Genomic DNA, 15504 nt, shown 5'->3' with positions numbered 1-15504 from the left:
GGATTGCTTGCATCGTAAGAAGCTGAACATGAAACCAAGTCATGAGACTGAACTTTGGAGGTGTGGAAAAACATCAGAAAGTGAAGGTTTCTAGATAAGAATGGAAGTGTGTGATAAAGGCAGAATTTAGTATTATTAATTTTCTGTAAAATATGTTTCTTATTTTTTCTATGATATTGCAAAATGAAAACCATGGCTGTTTTGAATGGAAGGGAAGCAAATATAGGTTGACCTATGACTTTTACTCAGTACTGTACAGTCAGCTATTATTATTCATAAATATCCTTATTTATCATTAATATGCTAAGTGGTCATACATAGTGTAGTGAAATCTGTCACCTGCACAAAGTGGATCATGTATCTTCACTCAGTATCCTCTGTTTATATCTGTAGCTTTTGATTCCACAAGACAGCACACTCAGGCTGAATTTTTCATTGGAAGAGGAAACTCACCTTTTTATTAGTAATGTATGAAAACAAATATTTACTGGCAATATAAAAATACTTTATCTGAAAGTAGTAATTATAGAAAGGACACTCCCACTACAAACTCCAAGTGACTCAGAATTGCATTCATCAAACATTTACAGGCTTATCGTCACAATAAAGCAAACAAAGTGACTTATAATATCTACATTGCTAAAAGTCGCTGTCATTTTCTTTCAAAACATGTACATCCTCTAAAACAGTCAGCTGAACAGAGCAAGATAAGGGTACAAAACAACAATATGTTTCAAATAAGAAGATACTTTAGAATATAACCTTGGAAATGACACAAACCATTCATTCTTACTAGAGTAACATTTAAAGTAATTAAAAGCATGAAATGAACATCAAAAAGGAGACATTTATACATATTACCTACAAGCTGAAAGGTTGCTCTCAGTGAGACACACGGTCATTACAGGTAATCTAATAAGGAAACAGTTGAAGTATTTGATTGGATTGCAAAACCATTCCACCCACGTCTTTATTATAGTGTCATCAGCTCCTGTGAAATTGCTAGCCATAAAAAATTGAACATTTATAGACATATTTCATCACTCACTTGCTTAAACATGCAGCCCTTCTTACTCTCGATATGTATTGCCAGATTTATGCACATTGGGCCATGAGCAACAGACTGTGGCAGTATGTAGGAAAACAATTGAGTGGTGTTAGCAGCTTATGCTTTGGGCAATATACAGAGAGTGCTAAAAAAGTCCATTTACACCTGGCTGAAATGCATGCTGGGTAGCCAGTACACCAAAGCTGAGTCCGGGACAGCAAGTGGTACCACAGCACTCAAGGCAGAAACATTAGCGGAGACTGGCATCTACCTCTTAGGTTCTCACAGCCAAACATTTAGCTGGAACGCTGTAAAGAAACAAAGTTAAAGTGTTCAGTTGGCCTTGCTTTGGTTCAGTTACAAAAACCATGTCAATGAATAACCTGCAATATGTTACTCATTCATAATTTGTAAGTATAACATTGTGCTGTATCACAACTCTTTGCTATAAATTCAGCCTATCTTGATCTTTAAGCAAAAAATAAGGCAGCCAAAAAGGGTTCTTTGGAGCTCTTTGTTTCCCTAAAGAACAAATCAAATGATAGTTTAAAGGTCCTCCACATAATGTAAAGGTTCTATACCAATTCAACATTTTAGCCCCACTTTACTTGGATGCTCACCTATTGATTCTCTATCTATATTTGTTAAGCTTATTATCAAACAACTTGGAGAAACTCAATTCATTCTTAACAGCAATATGGTCAGGGTTAGGAAGAGCACCAAGGTTAAGTTTAGGACCAGGGTTAGATTTAGGTTTAGATCATGGATTGAGATGAAAGCCCTCCTGTGCTCAAAATGCTCATTGTAAAATGTGTACTCCTCTTGAACATCATATTTTGATTATATAGACTGGTAGTTGTATCAGATTTGTTACTATAGCATAGAGCAACATTATTCGATTACAAACACAGATTGTCTCAGCACACTTGAAAACACTGATTTATTTGGTGCTATGTTGCTACTTAGTTTGGTATGTCATGGTCCAGTATACTAAAATATGCTAATGATAGGTTTACAAGAGCTGGCAGGAAACCTTTAGCTGCAGAATATGACTGTGCTAACATATCTTACATTTTTGGACTGTGCACTAAGCTGTTAACTCAAATAGATAAATGAAGTTGGTGTTTTCATTTACCACAGCGTTAAATTTATATTTCACAATCTCTCTATCTAATAAATTGTCAAATGTGAAGTGTAGAGCTGCTCTAGTGGCTGCACATCCCAGGGTTTTTCTGGCTCACTAAAGCTTAACTAATGCAGGTTTTGAGGTAAAAGATTCAAATCTGAGTGGCTAAACCTTGGTGTTTGTGTGCAGAGCTATTAGCTTAAGCTACTTTTACTCAGTATCCTCAGTAGCACTTGAAGCCAGAGTTATCTTAGAGAGAAGGTCTACACAGCTTTATACACAGCTATGCAGGTTCATTATGGCCCATTGAAGCCTCACTGATGTAAGTTAAGAGGGTAGTATGTTTATGGTAGTATATTGTGGGACTCTCCTATGTTACTTTTAGTAGGTTCTTGAAAATATAAATATTTAAACGTTTAACACATTGTTATTTAACATAGATTCATGTTTTAAATTATGATTGTAAGGGTACTTTAAGATCGTTGTTAGAAAACATTAAGGCACATTCAATAGGTATGTAGTTAAATGCAAGTTAAGCACATACAAAGCATCTACAGTGGGCTATGTGAAATAGCTGCTACTAAATCCATTCTGTTACCTTGGTCACGACGTATTTCTTTCCGTGAACAGACTCATTTTCTCTGTCCACCTTTTCTAGCAGTTTCTGCACCCATTTGTCTTTGGGATTAGCACAGAAAAATCGACCTCGCTTCGTCTTGAACCTGAAGAGGGAAAAATAAAGAACATTTGCATTAGTCTTTCTGATTACATTGCAGAGTTATTCAGCACATCCTTTTTACAGAGCGAGAACAGGGCTAGATATATTACAATAACGTGCCACGTGTTCACTTGAGCTGGTAAACCGAGCTGCTTTTATCCATTAAATGCCAGGACCCACCGGCCCATCCAAAGTTTTGCTACACACTTCTATGATCTAAGAACGAAGCCAGTTTGCATTGGGATCCATTTATTGACTGAATAATAGGTCTTAGTATGTGATACACCTGGAATGTTAAGAGGTTAACTAGAATGTTGGAATTTCATTCGATTATAGAACTAGTCCATAAAACATGAACTTTTTTTTGGCAAAAGTAAATTTGTGCATTCAGTATATTTTTAAAAATCGAATCAAATCATGGTGCGATTTCATGATGCATTGAATGACTTCGTAGAGAATCGAATAGAAATTAAATAACTGTGCATGTACTCATATATTGCACTGTACTCACACTATGGCCGCAATGTTACAGCCGCCATCCAGCTCCTGCTTTCGGTAGCTAACCACATTTTTTATGGTGTGCTTTTTCACGCTGTTTACATGGCGCAGACAGCAGTCCTCATAGGAACCTACAGCAAGAAGTACATATGGCAAGTGCTGATTACAATACTGATTACAATACTGATTAAAGAATGTAAGCCTGCAAAATAGCTCTGTTGATTTTGTTAGTATACATCCTACTGCAGTGTATGTCAGTGCAGTGCAGGGTATATCACATATATTGCAATAGCTATCTCTGAATGACTTTGTAGAAAAATACAAAATATCTTTGCCAACTGAATGAATGCAATCAGAAGCAAACATTACACTCCCAAAATTGCTGCACAAAAGTATAGCTATACTTTTGTTCTATAGCTTCTTTTGTATCAGCGCTGTTCTGAAAAGATCAGTCACAGATTAAGTGTGATAAATGGCAAAGTGTTCGCTCATGACTTTTGTATCTCTGTGGGTTGCTTGATTTACAAACACTGTTGAAGTGAACATCTGCATGTCCAGCTGTGGACCAAACTTGCTCAGAAGCAAATCTTGCATAATCTGTTGATATGTACTTATAAGCAAAAGCTGTCAACAGCTGTTTCTAGAAGCTTTATGACCTTATGTTACAAATATTTGTCACTGTATGAGGAAATGTTAAGCTATGTTTGCTGGATCTGATGAATGTACAAATCATACTTTTGATAAAAGGACATGTAGAAAATACCTTGTCCCAAGCTGAGGTAGAGGAACCCCAGGAGCACAAGGAAGAAGAACACATAGAATCGCATGGCTGGACGTGTCAACGTGTCTCTGTAGGAAAACATAGCAAAGTCTATGGAGTGAACAATGAGTCCAACCTCAGCAGTTGTTTAAAGTGCCCATAAAGTTTATCAATATACATCCAACTTTACTAGAGTAGCCTTGACCCTTGGACAAATAAGCATCATAGACTGAACAGAAAGACTCTTTGAAGTTTAAGTTAAGAAAGTTAAGAAAGAGCACTTTCTAGGTGACTCAACTGAAAAAGTGCATTGTCAGACCATAATTGAGAAGTTATGAATCATTAATTCACAGTATAAGTGTGACTCATTCTCATATACACATCACAGCGACCGCGATTTTAGAAAATACCAACATATCTCCTTTCATTCACTTCAGCACACATTCTGTATAAGTTCATAGTGATAACACTGGTCTTATATAACATATATGGATATGCCTTATCAGCAAAAAACACAAAACTGAACAGTTTGAAAGTCCAAGTGCAGATTGCTTACCTGAGTCAGAATGGGGCATTAGAAAGCTTAGCTGAGGTTACTGCTGTGCTCCAGGAGTCTGCTCGCTGTTTAAGGCATGCCCTTTTATAAAGATCTTGGTCATGACACCTGAGACAACACACCCTCCTGAACTTCAAACATACTGATATGTGCAAGATACTTTCACTTTCACAGAATAAGCACAAACAGTTTTCTCTGTTTCACGGAATTAACATTATTTCAGCCTGACATGAACCCAAACAGGGGTTCTGTACTCATTTAGTTCTTAACTTTTAAACAAAACCAAACAAACTACTCCCCATTAAATGATATGGATATGAAGAGTTGGTCATTCTTATTTGCTGAAAAGATGCAGTTATATCTCACAGTTAGACAATGCCTCTTCATATCTTCTAACTTAGCCAAACCAAACTGTGTGACCTACAGGTTCACAGAATTGCTAGTTTGACATGTGAACAAGCTTTATGAAGGATTTGGGTGACTGGGGTGGGGGGTTTAGAGGCGGGTCATGATTTTTCCTACAGTCCCAATTTGTAGGACATGCAACTCAATGTTTTACATTTTTTTCCAACAGCCATGACTCATTTTCCCAAAATCGTAGGTGTGAAGGCCTTGTTAAGTGCTTCTGATATTTAGTCCTGGAGACCGATCTGCACTGCACATGTTTCCTCTAGGATTGCCAGTCTTTAAGAAGTTGGCTTCTCAGAATTATTAAAAATTAAATGCTTACATTTTTTATGGATTTTCATTTTTTATATATATTACAATGCAGCAAATGTTTGAACACCCCTGGTTAAATGTTGTTTTGTCATGAAAATGACACATCCAGTACAGGTAGCAAACTCACAGATTTAACTACATATATAGGTGCAGTAATTGTGCATACAAATATGCTCCTTTTACTAGTGTTGACTGCTTTTCACTTAGAAATTCAACAAAACATGCCATTTGACCAGGGGTGCTCAAGCTTTTACATATGACTGTAAATTAAAGTCTTTTTTATCTTCTTTAAAAAGGGACAAAACAACCTAGAATGCAGAAAACTGTCCTTTCACCCACCACTGCCACTTTTACCTGATTGCAGATCAAAATGCTTTGCTTTGTGACAGCCAGCAAAAAAAATAGCTCATTAAAACTAACAAGCTAATTCCATGAGCTGAGAAGTAGGCCAGAACACTGTCAGATGGAGCTGGCAACTCTGATTTCCCCGCAGCTACTGATCAAGTACTCCAAACCACACAGTTCAGGAAGGCCTCCACCCCCTAAAATGTAAGGCTCTTGGCTTGGATGTATAATTCTAAGGAAAACTTTAAAAAAAAACTTTACTTTGTATAGGACATTTCCATCATGTGAAGGCTTATTTGAACATTAAAAAAGGGTTTTATTTCATTTACAAAAATGGTTTCATGATCCATGTGCCTCATCACTTCTAAGAATCCAGGCCCAGAGTACTGTATAGGTTTGGCATCTAATGTAATCCAAGCAGTGTAATACAGAAATTAAATATTTGTATTCAGTCCAAGTTAAAGTTTATAGTTTAAAAACATACACTTGTTTTAAAATAAACACCACCAGAGCTTGTTAATTAGAGCATGGCATGTAGCAAGCATGCATTTCAGTTGTACTCTAAAGAGGAAATCAACAAATGGCCTCTCAAACACTGATAGACCAATATAATGGACCATAAACCAATATAATGAGCCAGTTATTTATCTCAGTGTTGCTAAAGTCTTTTGAATGATGGTCGATCTGAACAGTGTCATCACTCATAACTTACCACTTTATACTCAAATTTGCAGGATGTTGTTTTTGGGATATGGGTGAATTGGTGTCAGTCCCTGCACATTTTGTCCTGTGCACAATGTAATCTGATTATGCATCAATCCCCAGTGATGCCACAGCCATTTGTGGCCAGGAGACCAAGACCGCATAAATGGGCTCTCTTTCTCTGGGTGGATGACCCTGCCTCTCCCCCATCATCCCCCAGCAGATCTCCTTTAACTAACATATCAGAATTAACAGTCATTGTTCTCCTCCAAGCAAGTTGAGTAGCCCAATGATGTTGGTGTTACTAGCAGTTCAAAAAGGGTGTAACAGAGGATAAAGCATGTGATTTTTATGACACAGCCAATCACATGAAACATGAGGAGAAAGACGGAAAAGGATATCATGCTACCTAAATCTGTATGAAGTAGATTATTTCTAACAATGAAAGCAATGCTGTTACCACTGTCATCAGAGCTAAATCAAACTAAGCTTAAAGTTAGCTGGGTAAATAACATACTATTTAGTAACATTCTATATTGAAACTTATTAGAACCCCCAAAAAAGCATTCAAACAGCAGCAATACACATTTATCCAGTTATAAATGTGTATAGTTTAGCAGCACAAACTCAATTACATGCTATGTCACCTGACATACAGTACTGTGTGAAAGTTTTAGGCATCTAAGCAAATTTTTAAACAATTTACCTCAGCAGTGAATTTCTCACAATATACATTAGAGTAAAGTCATATTCATAATTCAAATAAACATAAAAACAATAAAAAGGAACAAGAATTTCTTGGGTCCATACTTTTCCTTGACACCTTCACAGCCACCACAGAGACTTGTTAATATCATCAATTACATCATGAGCACAATTTACTGAAGCACTGATTGATCAAACCAGCAGTTACTTTTTAATTACATATAATACTGGGCTTCCTCCAGGAGAGGTTTGAAAATGGTTTTGTATATATATATATATATATATATATATATATATATATATATATATATATATATAATCATAAATTTTGTTTATTCAAATATTAACACTTCTTAGCAAAATACTACACAAATAAATAGATTTTGAAAATGTGTCTTGGGTGCCTAAGACTTTCGCACAGTACTGCAGGTGTCAACTTCACATCAAAGTTGACAAAAGCAGCCTTCATTACAGACGATGCTCACTTGAATAAGAAGTTTAGAAATATTTTACAAGTTTATATCAATCATGAATAGCTTACGTAGGGTTCTTTCTAGCCTCACCAGAAAACCAATGAATGCTCTAATTATGTACGCTTTGCGTCACATTCGGTCACTAGGGCTGTAAAGTCTGTGATAGATAGACGATCAAAGGTAGAAACACTCTCTTTGAAGTGTCCGGTGAATTAGGCTATTGATACCATCTGATCCGCAGATTGAGACTTTTTTTTCTTGTATAAACAGTTGCCTGCTCTTACATAAGAAGGAAAGACATATGGGTTCATGCTCAAATCCTGAGGTGTCGTTTATCACCTGCCAGGTCCTTACATAAGAATCCACCAAAAAATGCTGCTGTAACATGAAACAAGGAGTGAAAAAATCAAGCCTCATTGAAAGTTTGATGAAATCCAACCCATGTAAACAGCACTGTTTAAACTTGATGGAATAAGGAGCACTTTCATTTGTAATTTCATGAGTCTCAACGAAGCTGTCACCATGACATGTGACCGTGTCAGCTTATTTAATTTCCACATCTTAGGAAATGGATACGCGCTCCCTTCTAGAGGGGATGCATTTCCATTTCCAAGCAGCTTCCATTTTACTTTCAGATCTCTTGGATGTGATGTGTCTTCTGGCTTCACTAGCTATGCCTAAAAAATCAGCAATTGCCAACAGCTGATCCAAGCACTGGTTCTACACTCTTAAAATTAGTTTTAAGAAGTAATTTGTAATCCACTCTCGAACTGTAATGAGACTACTTTTACTAATTACTTACTGGAAATCTAATTGCTCATTACTTTACTCCTGAATTACCTATAACAATAATAAATAAATAAATAAATATCTTATAAGTGAGATTTCTGTTACATTCACTTCCATTTTTTAAAAATCATTTCTATGCATTAAAACGTCCAGCAATATGGCAATGCAATGCACCATTAGAAGGCTTGAAATCACAAGATTCGATTGACGCAAACCACTCTATGATCCATTATTCACTGCAGTTATTACCATCTCAGTTGCAACATATGCACAGAATAAGCAAATGCTCTGGGTCATAATCATAAACAAGAGGTCTTGGTAACACAGAGTCAGAGATCAGTCTAGAGATCTGTGTCAGATGGAAATAAACTCATCCATTCTAGTCTCTGTTACTCTGTATCAGTACGTCATACAATTTTTCTGACAGTGTAAAAAAAAACTTAAGAGTGTTACCTTTCAAATAAGACCAATATCATGATGTTAGCCCAAAGGATGTGGGAACAGTGGGCCTCAAAGTTTCTTCTTGAATTTATTCCTGAACCACAAAATTGTTTGCACATTTGTGCTTTTGCATGGGCATAGATTCTGTTCCTATCCAAGAGCAAATACCAAATAAAAAAAACATCGGTAAATTTCAGAATCTTTTTAAACACTGCAGAAGAAATTAGTTTTTAATTTTAGTTTAATAGTTTTTAAGTTTTTAAGGGTCTGTTGTTTCAGGCAAGAGTGATGCAGTAAAAAAGGTAAACAATAGATCAGCAAATGTTCATAATTTTAATTGAGAATACGCATAATGAGTCCATTGTGACTATAGTTTACAGTCTGTAACATTTTAAGCTTTTTTGTACAGGATCTGTGTACCTAAAGACACACTAGAATCAAGATTTCTTCTCTTTTTCCTTTAAACCAAACTGAGTCACAATGCAGAAATAGGAGTATTCCTACAATCACTGAAAGGTGAAATGGGAAACATCCCATTTGAATGGCAGGAACAAAATCAATGATAGTATAAAACCAAAAAAATTAGATTTTGTTGTATTTCATTAATTTAATCTTGTTTTTTACATTTTCAATGGCTATTCATTTATCTAATGCTATGTCTGCACTGTATTGCCTCTAGTATTTGAGCCCCATTGAGGGTCTGAGGCCCTCTAAGGACTCTGGCAATCAGAGGCCCCTGGGCACTGGTCCTACTGGCCCAGTCTGTAATCCATGCCCGGAACAAACTGGAGAGCACAAGCGATAGCACGATAGCTTTATTTAGAAAGAAACAGTAATTCACTGTAACCATCATGTAAAAGCTGTTCTAAAGCAGCTCCAAATTAAAAATTTATAGATAAAATGTAACGTTTATGGAACTGTTCCTGAATGAAAGTCGATTGTGGATTGTTTAGGTGACACTGGGGGTCTTCGGCACAGGGATCTTTAGCCACCAGTTTTATTAGCTGAACTATTAATTATTGTCAGGATTTCACAATATGTAATATGAATTTTTAAGTAAAAACTGTATTCATAATTGTATTGTGGCATCAGCTTAAGATGTGAACAGCACATTCCTACTAAAAAATATATATTTGAGATATTCTGTGCATAAACAGTGCAAAACATTGTGAATTATTATTGCTTGTACTTTTAAAATGGTAACTTCACAGGAGAAGGAATAGCCACTGAAGTCATAATAGAAGTCAATGGAAAAAGTCTTTTATTTATTTATTTATTTTTTAACCATTCTGTCAATCTAGTAATCATGAAATTTTCACACAATGCAAAATATGCCTGTTTTTTCAATTATGAAAGCTGAAAAAGGTTTTTGCTTTAGAGTGACAATATTACCAGTGACACGGTGATTTATTTTATGTTAGTTTATGGTATACTTTATTTAAATAGGAAACTATTTATACGTAGGTCTGCCGGAATGAAACTTTTTTTGTAAATTTATAGTAAATTTTTGGTTACTGAGTTGCAGTACTTGTTAGGTAAAAATACAGGAGGTATTTATACATCAAATGTGTCTCAATTGTTGACTTATTTGCAGATCAGATGGTTTCAACAGCCTCTTCAAAGAGAGAGTTCAGCAGAGCAATGCTTCCACCTTTGATCGCCTATCTATCACAGACTTTACTGCCCTAGTGTGTGAATGTGACATAAAACTTACAGAATTAGTGCATGATCACTGACCTCTGGTGTGGCTCGAGAGGAGGGTAGCACTTTACTGTAGGGCCGTGTTCATAAGACTACATGGCACCTACATAAACTCGTAATGATTGAGTATTCAGTTGCTGCTTTGTTATTTACTGTTAATATGGTAAAGTAAATGACTCTGAAAGCAAGGCAACCAATGAGAGTAATTTCTGTAAGTTTACAGTGATTTTTCACATTACAGTGAGGATTAAATGCTTCGCTAGTTTGCTTGTTGAATTTACAGCTTTTCCTGCACTCACACTTTGCTACTCACGTTCACTATCAAAGTTCTGCATGCTCACATTTCCAAAAATGTTTCTTTGAAGAACCATTCTTTAAAGGTTCATCAAGGAACCAAACATGGTTCTTCCATGGCTTTGCTTCAAAGAACCCTTTTTGATACCATTAAGACTGTACAAGTTGGTCCCTACAGTCTTATCTAACGTATCGTAAATGCTGGTTGTCAATAAAAAATAACTCATAATATGTTCTGAACTTATCATGCAAAACTTGCTCAAACATGAATATTTAAGGTGATTATCTGAGAGTCAGTTTAAAGCCCACAATGATAAATTAATGATAAATGAAGGGAACGTTCTTTTCAATGCAGTGTTCCAATTATTCAGTGTACAGTTTGACCTTTACTGTTCACTGTTTATTGTTGTTAGCATGTTCTTTCTTCTTGACCGGAAATTCATAAACACGCCCATAAAGTGTGGGTTTATGGTGGTGAGAACGCTGATAGTGAGAGAGCTTTGTATGCCGACACATTTTCTCATCACATTGGAGTTGATTTTAGTGAATGGGCTTGTCAGGGGACCAAGCAAACACAGCTTTGCCAAATTTGTACTCTAAATTTGTGTTATCTAAAGATAAATTTGTGTATTATACAGAATAATAATACAACCTACTGTATTATAATAAACTGGATTATGTTAGCTATCATTAGCATGGTGCTTACATGAGTGCTTCTCTCTGCATAATGATTCAGTTGAATAAAGTTTTTTTTTCTTTCATTAACGTACACTGTACATATTGAGTTATGAAGTATGGCACTATAGAAAATCAGAGATATCTTTCATTTTCAGTTAAAATTGCCATTATGTACAATTTATTCATTTTTCAGTGATAGAAAGCTGAAGAAAACACATGTTTAAAATAAAAAACACAACAGCCTGAAGAAAACACATGTGAAAAAGACTTACCACATATTTCAGTACTGGTGTGCAATATTTAGCCTTTGTCAGCTTCAGTTCTCTTCATTAGATTTGCTTTCAGCATATTTTTCCACGCTTCCAAAGTTCAGTCTTAGAAGTTGGTTGCATTTTCTGATTTTCGTGATCCAAGTAATCCCACTTACAAATCAGTCCATAAAACCTCACTTCACATCTCCAAAAACGTACTCCAGTTTCACTGTGTGCACTCTAGTGCAGATTTCCTCAGTAAAGGCTTCTTGACAGCTACACGTCCTTTCAGACTCATAGAGTTGAGATGTCATCTCACATTGAAAGGTTTAACAGAAAAATCGGTGAATCTAGAGTTTAATCCAAGTTGCGTTTGCAGATGTGTTGATCCTTTTGACAGACAAATTAAATACTGATAGATTTGATATTACACTCAGTATTTAAGGCTTTTGTGTAATTTTCGGCTAAACTTGTTTCTCCCTTTTATTCTTGATGCTGAAAAGTGAATAACGTCTCAGAACTGCTCATAGTAATGCCGCCAAAAGATAAGCATTGCAGACAATTATTGCAAGCAATGGTTATGAATAGTCTTTCTGGTGCCTGAGATGTTGGTTTATGACAGTTTTGAGATAAAGGTAAGATAAAAGATATACGGTACTTTTTTTCTATTCATAGCAGAGAGGCACAGGCAGGGTGTTGAAAGGTAAAATGGTCCCCAAAGAAAGCTAAACTCCTCAGTTATATATCACGATTGTACCAATACCAACATTACATATAAAACCTCAGAAGACACAGTGGAGACTTTGAAGCCTCCTGGTTCCTATCATCACCACTGTACATAGAGTTTATAAGCTTCTCTATTAAACCAAAATTCATAAAGCAGATAAATTTATTTGCATTCCTTTATTACATTTTTAATACAGTTCAGAATGTTTAGTTAAACGTTTACATGCTTGTTGCAGGAAAACAGAAATCATTACTGTTATTAAAGCCTCAATCTTCCTTTTCAGATTTTATTTTTTAAGCCATTTAAAATGGCAGCTGAACAAACAACTGTACATTGTTTAAACATTTCACAATGAATGGAACAGTAGAAAGATATTTTGGTTGATGAAATACAGCTTTCACTTAAAATTCAATATCACAAAGTTTTTAAATTTTTTGTGCCAAGTCAGCATTATTAAAGTTAATAAGTCAGCATTCATAAAGAAATAATTCAGCATTAATAAAGTCATAAGTCAACATTAATATGTTAAGAAGTTAATAAATAAGTTAAATAGTCAGCATTAATACTTAATAATTAGTACTTGCACCCTATGCTAAAAGAAAGTCCTATAAACCTGACATGGCTTGTTTTGATCAAACTGTTCTGCTCCAAAGCACATTTCTATGAGTCCAAAGTATTTATTGAGTTTGAATAAAACTAGTTACTGTACTTGTTACCACATAATGTATTTTTCTATACTGAACTGATGAGCCATTTTTACAGCATAGAAAAGACACTTTTTTACTGTTTTATCTGAATTCTGTCATGAATATAATGCTCTTTGTTTTTCAAATATATCACTAAAAATATCACTTAACTCTAGAATGCATAAAGAGGCTGAAATTGACCATAAAGTGTGTTTTTAGAATATTTTATCAATCAAATCATTTAATATGGATATTTCAAACATTGCTTAAAAATCTTATTTGTGTGCCTATAAAATGTCAATTTCATATTTCTTGGTCAAGGGTTCTGAAAAATTACATTATCATCATTCCAAGTCGTTTCTAAAAATACTATTTTTTAAAGAAGTTTATTCCTTTTACTACAGGGATTAATCAAAAACAGGTATGACTATGTTAATTTCAAAATGCATTTTTTATCACGACTAGTCTTTGTAAAAGGGTTAACTGATTTACTAAATGGATCATTTTCTATCTTTTTGAAAAATGTCCTTTCATCATTGATATGCCTCCTGTATGCATCTCACCTATCTCAATATGAGAAACAGATGCACTACAGACTGTAATTGCAGAAATACAAAGTGCACCAGTATGGGAAGTGAAGGTGGTAAATTGGAGCCGGTAAGTTGTGGAAACAACGAGGTGGTTTTGAAATGACATGACCGATCGCTGTATCCTGACATCACTCAGTCCTACATTCAGTTTAGTGACAAGGATTTTACAATTTTACACTCAAAAGACTTGCATTACCACTCTCTTTACCTTTCATTGTTGTTCTACACAGGTCTCTCTTTACTTACTATTTCACTATTTCCAACGTTTAAATATGCCATCAATATCGATAAGGTATCAAATTTCTGTGTTTTTCACCTTGGCGAAAGTTTAAGAAGTAGAACACCTATTACTCCTTAACAGACTTCTCTGAGCAGTAATCTTACTCAAAACAACCAGCCATCCATCAATCACTAGCAAATGTCACATAATTGTAGACACTCTTCAGACTTCAAAAAGATAGAAATTTCAGATGAGCTTCTTTGGGAAGGAGTCACAGCAGTTCGTGCTCCCAAGCTATTTTCTTTCTCACGTTGGGTCATGTTCTGACAGTTGCTAATGCCTCATATTTCTTAGGATGAGGTCTAGTGTTTTGCCTGCGTGGCCCCTAGTTTCCATTTTAAAGCACTGTGATCGCTTTAAAAGACACTTAACAATTGCTCTTGAGGACAGGCAGTGATAAAGTGGCCATATGATAGCTTAGCTGAAGTTTACACCACCAGCTCTTCTTTCCACACACCAGTGAAGCATCGAAACACAGTTTAAGTGCTCTGTGGCTGACAGAGCGGTTTTCAACATTTGTACCTCAGAACCCTGAGAAACCTGCACACAGGGAATAGTAGTCAGAACGGAAGTCAGTGCTGTTTTTATAGCTGTAACAATTGATGTCTAAATGATTCCACTTCATTATGATAAACTATGACAAAAGACAAATGAAAATCTAAATTCTTGGAATGTCAGTTTTACTTTTATGTAAAGCAGCATTGTGGTTTTTTTTTGGTTAAAATTGAAAGATTTATTGCTGAGTCAGTAAGAAAAATTATTTGTTGGTAACACTTCATTTGAAGGATTCCTACATAAGGACTTCATAGCACATGCATAAGCTTTGAATAATGTATTCATAAAGCAATACTTAAGTATTTATGATCATAGTATGTTATTAACTGCTAGATGACATAAGATTTTTTATGAAGTAAATTACATTGCACTGACATAACCTAAAGTAATGGATATTTTGTTTCATTTCTAACACTATTATGAAGATCCTTCTCAAATAATAAAGTTTATACGAGGCTATGCAGAGGCCCAGATAAAAATACTATATGAGTTGTATATATTAATAAGTACAAAGGTACACTTTTTAAGTCCCTACAAGCACTTTCATGACAACCCCTTAAAACACCAGGCTTACGACATTTACTATGTAAAACTGCTTATGTCGTCTTGCAATTATTGCCATAAATACTTAAATATAGCTTTATAAATGCATAATTCAATGTGTATTCATGTATAATGATGTCCTTATACAGGTAACCTTCAAGTAAAGTCTTACCAATATGGTAGCCAGACTTTTTTTTTTTTGAACCACATACGTCTTTATGTATTAAAAATACATATATGTATACATTTGACACAGTTCTATGGAAGTAGTTCCAGACATGCAACCAAAAAAAACCCATACGAACATGAACATACCAG

General features: G+C 35.2%; 1 protein-coding gene across 1 annotated transcript; it reads right to left on the bottom strand.

Annotated features, from left to right (window-relative positions):
- Nucleotides 1-424: 424 nt before the first annotated feature.
- On the bottom strand, nucleotides 425-4822 carry ccl25a (chemokine (C-C motif) ligand 25a). The gene is made up of 5 exons (XM_017718516.2): nucleotides 4707-4822; nucleotides 4154-4239; nucleotides 3404-3521; nucleotides 2773-2896; nucleotides 425-1356 (listed from the first exon to the last, which is right to left on the bottom strand). The coding sequence occupies exons 2-5, from the start codon at nucleotides 4215-4217 to the stop codon at nucleotides 1345-1347; spliced, it is 318 nt and encodes a 105-aa protein (XP_017574005.1). The 5' UTR covers nucleotides 4218-4239; nucleotides 4707-4822; the 3' UTR covers nucleotides 425-1344.
- Between the last annotated feature and the right edge of the window lie 10682 nt (nucleotides 4823-15504).

This window comes from Pygocentrus nattereri, chromosome 19 (assembly GCF_015220715.1).
Source record: "Pygocentrus nattereri isolate fPygNat1 chromosome 19, fPygNat1.pri, whole genome shotgun sequence".
Lineage (NCBI taxonomy): Eukaryota > Metazoa > Chordata > Actinopteri > Characiformes > Serrasalmidae > Pygocentrus > Pygocentrus nattereri.
This window is presented reverse-complemented; position numbering and strand designations above follow the sequence as displayed.

Coding starts and splice junctions, on each gene's coding strand:
- ccl25a (XM_017718516.2), bottom strand. CDS start 4,217: ATGCGATTCTATGTGTTCTTCTTCCTTGTGCTCCTGGGGTTCCTCTAC. Junction 3,522..4,153: donor CTACCTCAGCTTGGGACAAG/GTATTTTCTACA, acceptor TTCTTGCTGTAG/GTTCCTATGAGGACTGCTGT. Junction 2,897..3,403: donor TGTAACATTGCGGCCATAGT/GTGAGTACAGTG, acceptor TTCCCTCTTCAG/GTTCAAGACGAAGCGAGGTC.